The 16692-nt window shown below is 36.9% G+C and overlaps 1 protein-coding gene across 1 annotated transcript; it reads left to right on the forward strand.

Moving 5' to 3' along the window:
• The first annotated feature begins 2277 nt into the window (after window positions 1–2277).
• LOC134805970 (uncharacterized) lies at window positions 2278–7860 on the forward strand. Its single transcript, XM_063779145.1, has 2 exons — window positions 2278–5361; window positions 7637–7860. Exons 1-2 carry the CDS (start codon window positions 2295–2297, stop codon window positions 7858–7860), a joined length of 3291 nt encoding a protein of 1096 aa, XP_063635215.1. The 5' UTR covers window positions 2278–2294.
• The last annotated feature ends 8832 nt before the right edge of the window (window positions 7861–16692 follow it).

Raw genomic sequence — 16692 nt, forward strand, 5'->3', positions numbered from 1 at the left:
TGTTGCTTTAAGTATTTGAGGGCATTTTCAAAGTTTGTAGTAGTTTTATTGTAATTGTTAGGAGGTATTTTTTTTTGATTTGGCTACAGAAAGAAATGTCGTGTAATGGTCAGTTATGGTTGTCTTTATAATGGGGTAAATTTGGTTTTATTAATTTTTAAAATAAAGTGATCTAAACAGTTTTTGTCACGCGTTGGTTTCGTGTGGCCAGCTAAGAGTCCAAATAATGATAACGTGTTTAAATAGTTAGTTCTGTTTCTATATTCATATGACTGTTCGATTTCATTAGGTTTTTTTATTAAGTTTATATTAATATCACCAGCGATTATTACGTCGCTGCCTGGTCTTAACGGTTCTAAGCTAGTTTTAAGAGTATCTATAAAAGGTTCTGCATTGCTATTAGAAGGAGATCTGTAAATACAATAAACTATATTATTTAGGATATCCACACGAAGACAGGATGCCTGGGACAATGATATTTCTTGTACATAATGTTTTATGCTACTCTTAACATATACTACCACACCATCGTTCTGATTCCGCTGGCATGAAGTAAAATAAGCGTCATAGCTTGCTAGCTGGGGCACGGGCTTGTTAGAATTTAGCCTGCATTCCGTGAAGATGATTAAATCAGGTGTGTGTGCAAAGCTGGACAGCATGACTGAAAAGTCATCAAAGTTGCGATAGATGCTTCGTATATTTTGTGAGATTATTGTAAAATCATTTTTGTTTGTGTGTGTTAAAGCTGTTTTAAAAATCTTATATGTATGCATGACCCACGCACACATGCATATCGTATTTAATAAGTACTATCCTAAACACACTTCAGTCTTCAATAAATCGTAGAACAAGCAACACTCATTTGTATTATTTCAAAAAACAGCAAGATCCAAAATCAACCTTATTACAAGCAACATATGGTCCATACCGAACCGGATAGCAACAAAGAAGTCTGGAGCCGGAGACCCGAGAACAAAAGCATTCCAGAGCGATAAGGCGGCCGGCGACTGTTTTTTCATAGTGAACATTTTGTGATCTTTACATTTAAAGTGTAATACTTTGATCTTTGCATTTACTTTGCAATTACATAGCAAGTTATAAAATGAATAGACATGAAACATTTGAGTGCAACTAATCAACATTAAGGTTGAACTTTTTCGTCGTTTATATAAGGATATTTACGTGAAATTTAGTGAAACAAAATATCAAATATGGAACAATTAATAAGTTTGTTACAAGATACAGCAACTATATTACAAAAAACTCAAACAAATCTCAAGAAATGTCCTAAAGCACTTACAAAGGGGTATCTTGAATCGCGATTAAAAAGCATAGAACACTACTGGAGTATATTTCAAAATGCGCATCAAGACCTTCTTAAGTGTACACCTACGGAAAAGCGAATGGATATACCATATTTGGTTAATGAAGATTACTACATTTATGAAGATTTATACTTCTGTTTAAGTGGCGATATAAAGGACATGTTATCGTCGTTTTCGATTGGTAAATGTAATCATACTGCCAGTACGGCCACTGACAGTTCTAATATAACCGGCGATAAAGTGAAGTTACCTCGCGTACAGCCACCAGTTTTCAGTGGCAGTTATGAAGATTGGCCAACGTTTCAAGACATATTTGAGTCACTTATACACAACAACAGCTCGTTATCCGACGTCGTGAAGTTGCATTTTTTGAAAAATAGTGTCACTGGCGAAGCACAAGCTTTACTCAAGAACATACAAGTAACAGACGCTAATTACGACGAAGCTTGGAAGACTTTAAAGAACCGTTACGGAAACAAAAGAATCATTGTTAATGCTATTATGAAGAGATTATTTTCGCAGAAAAAGATATACTCGCAAACTTCTAACCAAATCAAGTCACTTTTAGACACAACTACGGAGTGTTTGAACAGTCTAAGCAACCTTAAAGTATCTGTCGAGTCCTGGGATCCTATGATAGTGCATTTGATTGTGTTGAAACTGGATACAGAGACCCACAAGGACTGGGAAGAATATTCCTTTAAGAGTACACCGGATGACTTACCGAAGTGGTCTGAATTGAGGACTTTTCTTGAAACCAAATTCCGTACTTTGGAATTTATTCACCACACTACTTCGGCCGTTCCTTCAGTTTCTCGACCGGCTACGCAGAAAACCTTTCATTTAACTTCGCCAGCTCCTTCAAATGAACAAAGTAGCTTGAATACAACACCAGCAGCGACTTCAAGTAGAACATGTATCAAGTGTAATGATAATCACACGCTGAGCCACTGTAAGGAGTTTGCCAATATGGACGTAACTGAAAGAACTGACTACGTGAAAACAAACAATCTATGTTATAACTGCCTACTCAGCGGTCACTCCGTGTTCAGGTGTCGTTTACCAACATCCTGCCAAGTCTGTCACAAACGTCATCATTCTCTATTGCACCACACAAAGAATGAAAATATAAAGGCACATCTTAGTCAGATAGAAGAAAATACTGAGGATGACGTACCAAAAGAAGAAGTAGAAGATGATATCACTGTAGCGACGCACTTCATTACTAAAAAGTCAGATGCTTTATTAGCTACAGCGCTTGTCCTAGTGAAGGGTGAGACGGGGCAAGTGCTCACACTGCGGGCTTTGATTGATCAAGGTTCAGAAGCGAACTTCATCACGGAGAGAGCCGTGCAGATGATGAAACTACACAAGACACCTGTCAGGGGTTCAGCCACAGGACTGGAATCAATGAAGACCTCGGTCAACAGTATGGTACAGTGTGAGCTTCAGTCAAGATTTGACACTGACTTCAACCTAAACATCAATGCATTTGTCTTGTCTACTCGAGTAACCGCTGAACTTCCATCACAAGCACTCACCAAGACTCATCACGCTTGGCAGCATATTAATGGACTCGATCTGGCAGACCCGAACTACCATCAACCAGGTCGAATAGACATGCTTCTAGGCGTTAAGGTCTATGCACAAATTATAATGAATGGCTTAATCAAGGGTCCTCCAGGCTCACCATGTACACAAAATACAAGCCTTGGATGGATTGTGTTCGGAGACGCTGAAGGCAATTCTTCAAAAAATATTATTGTCATGCATCACAAACTCAACTTAGACCTTCTGGTAAAAAACATGTGGGAACTGGAGTCAGCAGAAAAACCAGAACTTACAGCGGATGAGAAACATTGTGAATCTATTTATGCAAATACAACTACCAGAACAAAAGAAGGAAGATATGTAGTGAAACTCCCCACAAGAACAGAGGAAATAAAGTCAACAAAAGGACAAACAAAGGACATAGCACTGAGAAGATTCAGACAACTAGAAAGAAAATTTGAAAAGGACGAAGAATTCAAAAAGGAATACACCAAAGTCATAGAAGAATATTCAACATTGAAGCACATGGAAGAAGTTCCAGACACTGAAATAGAAGCCCCATCAGTATATCTCCCACATCATGCTGTGATTCGGAACGACAAGGACAAATCTAAAGTTAGAGCTGTGTTTGATGCTTCATCTAAAGGCATAAACAATATTTCACTTAATGAAGAGTTACTGGTGGGTCCACAGCTTCAAGAAGATTTAAGGAACATAATCATGAGATGGCGTATGAAGAAAATCTGCTTCGTTGCAGACATACAGAAAATGTATCGTCAAATTTTGGTTACAAAACAAGATGCAGATCTGCAGCGTATACTTTGGCGCAAATGTGCAGCTGACCCTATTAAAGAATATCGCCTGCTTCGTGTCACGTTTGGTACAGCATCTGCACCATACTTAGCTGTGAAAACGTTACAAAGGGTCGCAGAAGACGAAGGAAACCATCATCCAGTAGCTGCAAAAACGATTAAAGAAGATTTCTACATGGATGACCTCATGTCGGGCCAAGATAACACAGAAGACGCCGTAGATGTAGCGAAAAATATAGCAATTATTCTGAAAAACGGAGGATTCGATCTGCAGAAATGGTCGTCTAATAGCACCAGCTTTTTAAAGCAATTCCCACCTGATGAGAGAAACAGTAATGTAAACATGGACATCAACCTAGACGGAACTGTACGTGCACTGGGTATCAGTTGGAACATGGGTGAAGACAGTTTTCAGTACAAACTTGAACTACCCCAGCCGCCGATAACTATTACAAAGAGAAACATACTAGCAGAAACACAAAAGTTGTTCGATCCTTTGGGGTGGTTGGCACCAAGCATAATTCAAGCCAAGATGCTTATCCAGAAACTTTGGTTGCACCGATCAAGTTGGGATGATGAAGTAGAACCTGAAATAAAAGAAGAATGGTTAAACATAACACACAATTTTGAAAACTTAAAGGACGTCAATATACCAAGATGGCTACACACAACTAAACTAAGACTAGATAAAACTACGATACATGGATTTTCTGATGCGTCTACAAAGGCTTATGCAGCTGTCGCTTATTTAAGAGTAGAAACTGAAGAAGGTGAAATCAAGACGAATATCATAGCAGCTAAAGTCCGTGTAAGTCCAGTGAAGCCAGTGTCTTTGCCACGATTAGAACTGTGTGGCGCTGCGCTGCTTGCAAAGCTGCTTAAACAAATAAGAGAAGCCATGAGAATCCCGGAAAGCCAAGTGTTCGCATGGAGTGACTCAACAATAGTTTTGTCGTGGTTAAAGGGAGACCCTAACCGCTGGCAAACCTTCGTCAGAAATCGCGTGGTGTCCATTCTCGATGATATTGGCGATAAATGGTATCATGTCACATCCCAATCGAACCCTGCGGATATTGCGTCACGTGGTTCCCCGTTACCAGAACTCATCTCACATCATTTATGGTGGAACGGGCCAGAATGGCTAAAGACTCATGACATTCCATTTAATAAATCAGACGTCACGACAGACCTGGAAATGAAACGAACCTTTCACACCAGCTTGGAAGTACAAGAGGAAGATAATTATTCAATTATAAGCCAGTTTGACAATTTTGATGATTTACAAGAACTTGTTAAGACAGTTACATACTGCAAACGCTTTTTAAATTATAAGAAGCTTACCCCGAACCCTACATTCACAACAGAAGAGTTACAAAAATCATTGACGACTTGCATTAAATTGGTTCAACAACAAGCATTTAATGATGATATAACTAGATTACAAAATAAAAAAAATGTAAGATGTGACAGTAAATTGAAATCATTAAATCCTTACCTGGATGAAGTTAATATACTCAGGGTGGGCGGTCGTCTTAAACACGCAAATCTGAACGAAGACAGTAAGAACCCTATAATTCTGGACAGAAAGAACCGACTTACCTTTTTAATTGTGGCTGATGCTCATCAGAGAATGCTTCATGGCGGACAACAGTTGATGATGTGTTACCTAAAAAGTAAATACTGGATCCTAAAAATGAAACAAAAGGTCAGATCATACATTCACAAATGCCTGATATGTGCACGACAGAACGCCACTGCCAAGAAACAGTTAATGGGAGATCTACCTAAGGAACGGGTTACCCCAGCGCGTCCATTTCTGAATAGTGGCGTCGATTTCGCAGGTCCATATCAGACACTTATGTCAAAGGGGAGAGGATTAAGAACCATGAAATCATACATAGCTATATTCGTATGTATGGTCACTAAAGCCATACACTTGGAGCTTGTCGGAGATTTAACCTCGGAAGCCTTTATTGGAGCCTTCAGACGTTTTGTTGCACGAAGAGGTAGGTGTGCAAATCTCTGGAGTGACCAAGGGAGGAACTTCATTGGAGCAAATAAGGCGTTGGCAGATGCATTTGAAGAAGTAAAGTTGGACTTTGATGGAGATATAGCTACAAAGCTAGCACAAGATGGAACTCAGTGGCATTTTGTACCAGTATATAGTCCCAATTTCGGTGGATTGTGGGAAAGTGGAGTAAAGTCCATGAAGTTCCATTTAAAGAGAGTCCTTAATTCTCATCTTACCTTTGAGGAATTTTCAACTCTGATCTGCCAGGTCGAATCGTGCCTTAACTCACGGCCTTACGTTCCCATAGACGACGATGAAAACGCGGATCCTCTAACTCCAGGACACTTTTTAATTGGAGAGGCACCGATAACCATACCATCACCAACTTTCAAAGATGTGAACACGAACGTTTTATCTCGTTGGCAACACCTGCAAAAAATGTTAAATGATTTTTGGCACATATGGCAACAAAATTATTTATCAACGCTTCAACAAAGAATGAAATGGACAAAAAAGGAACCGGAATTTGATATTGGCCAAATCGTATTAATAAAAAACGAAAACTTACCTCCTGGAAAGTGGTTATTAGGACGCATTGTCGACAAACATTCTGGAACCGACGGCCTAACGCGAGTGTACAGTGTCAAGAGCGGTGAAAATATTGTTAAACGTTCTATCAGTAAACTTTGTTTCTTTCCAGTCGATGTCTCAGAATAGATAGACGTTAAATTATAAGTAGGTACAATAAAAATTAACTACTGTTATATGTATTTGTTTATAACTCTCAAAATTTTTTTATTTGTTCTGATAAAAAACATTTATTTTATTATTATATTAATTTGTAAATTTAAAATTAACTAGGTACTGTTATACTTGTGTATAACGTCCAAAAAATTATATTTGTTCTGATAAAGAACATATTTATTTTTATTATTATACCAATTTGTAAATTTCTTTCCAATTTTGATGTTTACGCAAACCTGGTTAAGAAAACTTACACCTAATGAATGTATTAATGATTAATTGTATTTTAATTTTGTTGTAAATTTTGCATGATTACTTGATTTTGAAAAAGGATAATCAATATCCTTTTGGTGGGCGGTATGTTAAAGCTGTTTTAAAAATCTTATATGTATGCATGACCCACGCACACATGCATATCGTATTTAATAAGTACTATCCTAAACACACTTCAGTCTTCAATAAATCGTAGAACAAGCAACACTCATTTGTATTATTTCAAAAAACAGCAAGATCCAAAATCAACCTTATTACAAGCAACAGTGTGTAATGTTTTTGTCAGTTGCTCAATACTTTCGCATTCAATAGTGCGTGCTATCTCAATATCATCGATTTGTGTTATAGCATGTAGAGTGTCACACATTTTTAAGGCTCAAGTGTAAGCACGTCAGTAATAGTAAAATGTTATGTATGTAGTAGTTAAATATGACTATTAATATAAGACTGCAGTGATAGTACCTAGTACGGCAGAAACCAGAGTAAGCGTAGTGGGCAAGTAGCAATCAATGAACTATTTATGCTGAGTCAGCGCCTATTCTTTACCACAACACATGACCCTCTACTTATGTCGAATATGTAAATTGCTATTACTGCTATTAGTGTCAAATTGTATGTTGATTTTTTCTTTTTTTTGTCTCTTGTCAACTTTCTTCTTGTCTCTTGTTATTATTTATTGTGTCACAAAGCATGTAAGTTGTGGTTGAATAAAGATTTTATCTATCTATCTATCATTATTTTAATATTCAACGGTCAGTGTGACGCTAAAATCAGCTTAAATGCCCAGTTAGGTACCTTTGGGTGGCTCTCTTATACTACCCAGATTTTTCACTTGCCTCAGAAAACTTAAAAGCCGAAAGAACCGGCCCAAAAAATGAATTCCATATTCCATGACATTCAGTTTTTACGATCTTAAATAGTGCGCCTCCTAAAGGCCAGCGCAAACCGGCGGAGCGCAGCGCAGATCACCGAGGAGGATTTACGCCGCGCAGCGCACACCGGCAAGGTAAAATCCTCCGCGATACCGCGAGCGCCCGCCAGGCGCCAGCCCGAGCGCTGGCGGCCGGCGCACCAGGGAGCACTATTCGGCGTAGGCCGGGGGATGCCGCGGCATGCCGCCGCCTACCGCCGCAGTATCCTCTAACGTGCTCCTCGATGCCGTGGAGTAACAATCTTCCGTGATGCTCCGAGGTCAGTCTCAAAGCATTTAAATTTATACCTGAAGGTAATTGAGATAGGGAAGAAAATACATTGATAATTTTAAAGTGATCTGCGCTGCGCTCCGCCGGTTTGCGCAGGCCTTTAGGTTCAAGTATGGTCCCATCCGGCAGAAAGCACGAAACGTGGTATGCATATCATACACGCACATCTGGGGGCACGGCAGTGCCCCCGCCAAGTCGAGCAAAACTAAAGACGCACGGCGCCGTATCATCCTTTTCCCGAAGCGATTCAGGCGATTTTCGACGTCCTGTAATTTTGTGCTGGCTAAAGCTAGACCCTGAATTTTGAGTGACATCTATAGGGCTTAAAATGCTTTAGATATATTCTCAAAAAATTCAATTTGAACTGGTAGTTTAAAAATTATTGTACGTCAAAGTTCCTTATTTTCGACACTGACACACTCACTCACTCACTCACTCAGTCACGATCATCATAATTCTAAGGTACTTCTACCATAACCCACAAGCTTCAAATTTTAAACATATGTAGTTGTTAGCTTATCAAGCCATATAAAACCTAAAAATATTGCAATGTCAATCACGTTATAATGATTTAAGAACTGCATAAGTAAGTTTGTAGTCCCATATAAATATACGGTATTACTGTTGCAGTTCCAACAAATTGTAGTAGGTGAAGTAAAGGTCTGTGATGTAATTGTAGGTGAAGTAAAGGTCTGTGATGTACGATGTGATTATGAAGATGTGTATATGTAGTTATTATATGTGTATTTGTGTATACACTCGGGAGCAAAAAAATAGACTCAAGTCGCATTTTTAGGGTTCCGTACTATACCTCAAAAGGAAAAAAAACGGTACCCTTATAGGATCACTCGTGCGTCTGTCTGTCTGTCTGTCTGTCTGTCCGTCTGTCACAGCCTATTTTCTCCGAAACTAATAGACCAATTAAGTTGAAATTTGGTACACATATGTAAGATTGTGACCCAAAGACCCACATGTAACGTAAACTCTCTGGTCGGTCCCTCATTACTGAGGATCGTGGTCACTGGTACCCCTCAATGTGGCTTCCTTTATTTGGTCAGACCAACGTGTTGGCGATCGGCCTCGTGTTCTCTTGCCTTCGGTATTGCCAACAATGACCAATTTTTCCAGATTGCTACCCTCTCTTCGCATGATGTGACCGAAATATGACAGTATGCGTTGCAGACATATGGTGGACAGCCGAGTCTTGATGCCAAGTTGTGAGAGAATAGACACATTTGTGCGTTTTGCCGTCCACGGTATTCGTAGCATTCGCCTCCAGCCAGGGACAGGAACCGGTTACCTTAACCGGGGTTTTTCATAGGGTTATTTTAGAGGTGTTTATAAAAACCCCTACCATAACGGTAACCGCTTAATAAGGTAACACTTTGATTCGGTAACCGTATCAGATCGAGTTAACCTCTGTTACCGGTAACCGAAATAAAAACCCAGTCTATTCAGTTACCTCATTATGAGGTTTTTGACCAGTTCAAACGATTGTAATCTTTACGCACACTTAAATTCAACTTATTATTGAATAACCGAGGTTGGCATGGGCGGTCTATGAAGCCTCCAGCACAAACAAGTTTTTTTGCCTTTCCTTTGTTTATCTTTATACCTACCTGTGTGGTGTGTTCTTATTATATTATTAATTATTATATTATAACTAAAATAATTAAAATAAATAAATTAAATAAGTTTAATAAATTAAATAAATTAAATAAATTAAATAAATTAAATAAATTAAATAAATTAAATAAATTAAATAAATTAAATAAATTAAATAAATTAAATAAATTAAATAAATTAAATAAAATTAAATAAATTAAATAAATTAAATAAATTAAATAAATTAAATAAATTAAATAAATTAAATAAATTAAATAAATTAAATAAATTAAAAAAAAAATTAAATAAATTAAATAAATTAAATAAATTAAATAAATTAAATAAATTAAATAAATTAAATAAATTAAATAAATTAAATAAATTAAATAAATTAAATAAATTAAATAAATTAAATAAATTAAATAAATTAAATAAATTAAATAAATTAAATAAATTAAATAAATTAAATAAATTAAATAAATTAAATAAATTAAATAAATTAAATAAATTAAATAAATTAAATAAATTAAATAAATTAAATAAATTAAATAAATTTAATAAATAAATAATCAATAAAATCAACAAAATATAAATAAAGTAAATAAAATAAACAATTTTTTTAGTATTTTTTTTAGTTCTGACGGCACTTTCTAAAACTACTTTAATGTAGCAAACCAGTAAGCAACCGATAATAAAGGTTACCATAACTGAATGAAAACCTGTTAAAAACCCTTAACAAAAACCCTATCGCGATGGGGTTTTGAGATTAACTCGGTTAAAGGTTAGGGTTACCGTTTCAATAAGGTTACCATTACAATCAGGTAACAGTATGATAGGGTTACCGAATGATAAGGTAACCGAATCGATTGAGTTACCGAATTGATAGGATTAAGCGTAAAGAGGGGTTTTCCGGTCCTTGCCTCCAGCACCACATTTCGAACGCATCTATTCTCTGCCTCTCTCTTGATCGGATTGTCCACGTCTCTACTCCATAGAGAAAAATAGGCATTATTAAGGCTCTGACTAAGCGAATTTTGGTCTTATAGCTTATACCCCGATTTTTCCAGATATTCTGAAGGCGTGTCATCGCGTCTTTCGCCATGGCTATTCTACGCTTGATCTCCGGGACACAGCTTCCTTCATTGTTGATGGTCGATCCCAAATAGATAAAGTTGTCTACAGTGTCAATGCCTTGTATGTTCTGAACATCCGGCAGCATTCCCGTTCGGTCTACTACGTAATCAATTTGGTTTTTTGCCTGTTCATTGATAAACCGAGTTTTTCGCTTTCTGTCTCCAACCTAAGCAGTAACGTAAACAAATGAATTTTAAACATAGGGGCCACTTTTGGGGGGTAAATGAGAAAATAAAAAAATCAGTTTTTTAAACTATATCGTGTTACATATCAAATGAAAGAGCTCATTATAAAAATTTCAAGTATATTTTTTGTATAATTTTAAGATAAACAGTTTAGAAGTAATTCAAGAAAATAGGCAAAAAATGACAATTCCCCCACTTTATCTCCGAATATACTGGGTCTAAAATTTTGAAATAAATACATAAAATAGTTCTTTACCCATAAATGACAGGAAAACCTATTAGAAATATGCAGTCAAGCGTGAGTCGGACTAATTACTTAGTTTTTGATCCGACCCCTACGGGTTTTTTAAAGGCAATTCACTCGCGTTTCACATATAAAAAATACATTGTTAAAAATTGAGTAATGTACGGAACCCTTGGAACGCGAGTCCGACTCGCACTTGGCCGGTTTTTTAGTTTTAGTCGTGTTTTTGTTTATTCATTATGCTATCAAATACATTGGTCTAAGATCCCACATATATGGTCGACCTTCACCAATCTGTCTGACGGCTGAAACTATGAAAATATTAAAGAAAATATGTTCCAGGACATAAATAAATAGGGTTGCCTAAAGAAATATGGTCAAGGCTATTTTTAATAAATTTTTGAAAATAAATTTTTTTCGGCAAATTTCACCGATTTGTCTGACGATCGAAATAAGTTTCAATGGAAAGTATACAACTTGTACAACATAAATCATCTAGGTTGCCTATCTTTTTCCGGTCACTATTATGTGGTTGCCGTGTTTAAAGAGGTGATTTTATATCGACAATTGTACTCATCTGTCTGACGCTTGAATTATACATCAAAATGATGGTAATTTTATTGCAAATACAATGGCATAGGATTGCCTGCGAAAATCCGGTCACAAATGAGGGTTGCCAGGCTTTTAATTAAAATAAGAAGGGAAGACTTTTAGCGATAACTCATAAACGACTGAACTGATCAAGTTTGTTTTAATTTTATTTGATTGAGTTTTTTAAGCACTATTTGCATGATTTTTTCATATTTTTTGGACAGATGTTTCAAAAGTTGGAAGGAAAAACCTTTTTTTTTCTTTCTAAACGATTATTTCCGAAAATATTCACTTTATCAATAAATGTTCTTCTAAAACCCCTATTCATTTTGAAAGAACTTTCCAAAAACATCCGACACTATAGGGTTGACACAAAAAAAAAATCTCACACACATTTTGTTTCTTTCGAGAGTTTCGAGGCGACTATTTCTTAAAATATTCACTTTATCAAAAAATGATTTTTTGAAGAATCCTATTTATTTTAAAATTCATATCAAATGACATCTTACAACATAGGTATCAAACGAAAAAAAAAGAAAAAAATATATGTGACCATTTTTTTCGCTTCAACCCTATAATGTGATATGTCGTTGGATAGATCTGTTGAAATAAATACGGTTTTTTGGAAAACATTTTTTGATGAAGTGAATATTTTAGGAAATAATCACCTCGAAAGAAACAAAATGTACGTGAGGATTTTTTTTTCGTAGCAATCCTATGGTGTGGGATACAGTTGGAAAGGTCTTTCAAAATGAATAGGGGCTTTAGAAGAACATTTTTTGATCAAGTGAATATTATCGGAAATAATCGCCTCGAAAAAAACAAAATGTGTGTGACAATTTTTTTATCGTTCCAACCTTATAGTGTGGGGTGTTGTTGGAAAGGTCTTTCAAAATGAATACGGGCCTTTAAACAACATTTCTTGATAAAGTGAATCATTTCGGAAATAATCGTTTAGAAAGAAAAAAACACAAGTTTGTCCTTCTAACTTTTGAAAAATCTGTCCAAAAAATATGAAAAAAATCATGCAAATAGTGCTTAAAAAACTCAATCAAATAAAATTAAAACAAACTTGATCAGTTCAGCCGTTTATGAGTTATTGCTAAAAGTCTTCCCTTCTTATTTTAATTAAAAGCCTGGCAACCCTCATTTGTGACCGGATTTTCGCAGGCCACCCCATACCATTGTTTTTGCAATAAAATTACCATCATTTTGATGTATAATTCAAGCGTCAGACAGATGAGTGCAATTATCGATATAAAATCACCTCTTTAAACACGGCAACCACATAATAGTGACCGGAAAAAGATAGGCAACCTAGATGATTTATGTTGTACAAGTTGTATACTTTCCATTGAAACTCATTTCGATCGTCAGACAAATCGGTAAAATTTGCCGAAAAAATTTTTTTTTCAAAAATTTATTAAAAATAGCCTTGACCATATTTCTTTAGGCAACCCTATTTATTTATTTTCTGGAACATATTTTATTCCATATTATCATAGTTTCATCCGTCAGACAGATTGGTGAAGGTCGGCTATATGGGGGATCTCCTACTACATTAATAACCCATAAAATCGGTTAGGTAATTTTCAGATAATTGTTATTTTTGAAGAAAATTTGATTTTACCTGCTTTGATTACACACGAGTTGAGCCCGTTTGAGAGCCATAAAAACCGATTTAACCGGTTATTTCTTATCAGTCGCTTATCAGAAGTTGATCTGTGCATATCTCACGCAATTAATCACTGGAATCACCTGGATAAACTGGACACCACAGAAACTGAAGCCAGCCAAGTCATCTTCTTGCTGAATCAAGGCCTTACGGCTCGGCCACGACATCGAGCGACTTGCGACGGCGGGAGCGATAACCATATTAGGTTGGAGCGTGACACAGCGATCGGACCTTTCGCTCCAACCTATGGTTACCGCTCCCGCCGTCGCAAGTCGCTCGATGTCTTGGCCGAGCCGTTAAGCAGCGTGAAGTTGCTGAACAGCTGAATTTAAGTCAGTCTGCTGTCTCCAGAGTCTACCAAAAGTTCACATGGACTGGAAGGCTTGCTCAGTAACCTGGATCTGGCCGTCCCAGGTGCACATCGAGGAGAGAGGACCACTTCATTGTTGCGGCCGGTCTGTACAGAACCCTTGGAACGCGAGTCCGACTCGCACTTGACCGGTTTTTTTGAACAAATTTTCGAAAGAAAGTAAGCCTAATTTATAAAACTATAAGTCTTAACAATAATCCAAAGACAATATTTTAGAAAATATATTCGAGAATATACTTCTACTAGATATTTTTATTGTAACTTTCACAGTAAACTAAAAAAAATATGGTGTGCTTACGAACCCACTATCCAAGTGAAACCTTTTTACGATTTGTTATTATTACTGTTATGAGTTATTAACGTTAAAGCTATTTATGTATGCCAAGATTTGTGCTTTCTGCCGGATGGGACCAAACCTCCATACTATACTAAGTCGAGCAAAGGGGAATAGAGAGAATAAAAGAGTCGTGGAATGTATGGGGCCCAATACTTACATTCTACGACTCTTCTATTTCCCTCTTTGAATTAAATTAAAACTTACCTGTCAGCGTTGTGACGAATCCATACACGGTACAGCCCAGTGACCCCTCGATGTGCTCCCATCGCGTTACGAGGGCATACAGCTGGAAGGGCAGCGCATACGACGCCATGATGAGGCTCGCCGCGGACACGTTTAGGTGAATCACGCTGCTGGTTTCCGTCCGCAACTTGAACAAAATACACAAAATTGTGATCTTCAATAAAATACAGAAAAAAAATGATGAACAAGGATCTAGCTTATTCTATAAAGCCAAGAAAGGCCTCCCTTAAGAGCCAACACGAGTGGTCATTTCTCCATACAAACGTACTCGACTGTTTCCTCCGTGGGTTTCTTGTTTGGTTGGCTGGCTGGGAGGCTGGTTTTGATGAATCACTTTTTGAGGTGGGGAAAAAATTATAAACTCGATTCAGCGTAACGCGTAACGTAACGCTGACGTCATGTGTCACGTCACGACCAATGTTATTCACCAAAGAACTTTAGTCATAACGTTTCATAAACAGGTCAATTATTTAAAACTGGACTTTTATATTAAGCAATAAAGCTCAATGTTCTAATCTTGTACGGGCTGAAATACGAGGATCTCACAGTTACATTCTAACTTTATATCACTCCAATATAATTCAATAAAGCTACATCTTGATGAAATCGCTAATAAAAATGAACTCTAGTACTGGTGAATAAAACTCAAAATATCATGACCAAATATATTTAGATGCGAGGGCTTCAAGGTACCTAACTTTACAATTTCTATTCGAATTTTAAACAATTAACGCTACAAATTTAAGCTCACTGGCCAGCAATTTCGGAACTAAAGTTTTTCAATAGAAAGGAGGATGGGTCAATTATACATAGTGCTGCAGACATTTTGGACTAGTCATTGAGTTTTCACTTCTGTCGGCACTCTCGGAGTGCAACCCGTTGTTTTTTTCAACACAGATTAATATTGTCAATATTTATGTCGGACCGTTTTGCTTTTTTTTGATATTCTAGTTGTTTAAGGCTTTAGAGCCCTTTAAAAATGGCCAAAATGGCCTCATTGACTATGCCGCAATGAGAGGCGTAGTATTTAAAACCGATATCAATTAGCCAAAAAAACAAAACGATCCGACACAGATAATTTCATAATCATTTAGATTTCCAAATTTGGTTACGATTGGTTAAGTTTTGGAAGAGGAAACAATCGAGTACGAATCCTCGATTTTTGAGATTTTTACGCAGGATTTTTCGCCTTCCCATATAACCATTCCAGTCGCAGAATCACAAAGTGGTAACTAAATGTCAGATGTGTCGTAACAGAGTCCACACAATGTGTCTAGAATTGTTTCGAAACAAAGTGTCGTCGCCGTGTCTACACTTTTCCGTAACAAGGTGTCGACACATTTGTGTGCACTTTGCGTGCGGTTTGCGACTAAATCTGACAGCAAATTTGTGACAGCAAATGTCAATATAAAATACCTCTTGAAAACCAAGGTTTGTCAAACTACTATTAGTGTCTCGTGTGCTCGTAATTCTAGTAAGTCATCATGGGCAATGCAAATGATAATAATCGACCGAAACCATATAAACACCCAACACCCGTCAACCTTTTACAGAAAAGTTTTTAAAGAAATTCAATAAGCTACTTAGGTCAGGCAACGAATGCTCTAAAAGTTGTAGAGGGAAATGCTCGGAACACAATTTTTGACTCCGTAACTCGGTTTGACAAGTTAGGAGGTGAACATATCAAAAGTCCCCGGCCGTAGCCCTTGAGCGGGGGGGAGAGAGGGGGCTTTGAAGGTCCCATTTTCCCGTTTTTCGATTATATCTCGGAAACTATGCATCTCAGCGACATGGCCACTTATACAAAATGAAAGTTAATTTAATTTGTTACAAGTTTATTCCGTCAATTTTTTCGATATGTTGAATAGTTTTTGAGATATCCGCTCTTGAAAGTTTATTTAGGGCTCTCAATATTATCTTGATATATCTATATCAGTAAAGGTGCTAGGCCGTGTTTGGTATCGTTTTCGTATAAATCTGGGGTGCTGAATCCATTTAAGATATCACATTGACACCATTCCACAAAATAAAAATAAATCTTTTTAGGGTTCCGTACCTCAAAAGGAAAAAAACGGAACCCTTATAGGATCACTCGTGCGTCTGTATGTATGTCCGTCTGAATACACAAAATAGTTCTTTACCTATAGACGACAGGAAAACCTATTAGAAATGTGCAGTCAAGCGCGAGTCGGACTTAATGTACGGAACCCTTAATACGCGAGTCCGACTCGCACTTGGCCGGTTTTTTGAAACTCTTCTTGACGCTTAACCGCTGAACCGATTTCGTTGAAATTTGGTATGGAAATAGTTTGCGTCCCGGAACAGGACATAGGATAGATCTTATAATATAACCAAAATTATCTTTTGAAGGTGTGAAAAGTGGCGTGGAA

The sequence above is a fragment of the Cydia splendana genome, unplaced genomic scaffold (genome assembly GCF_910591565.1).
Source record: "Cydia splendana unplaced genomic scaffold, ilCydSple1.2 scaffold_95_ctg1, whole genome shotgun sequence".
Lineage (NCBI taxonomy): Eukaryota > Metazoa > Arthropoda > Insecta > Lepidoptera > Tortricidae > Cydia > Cydia splendana.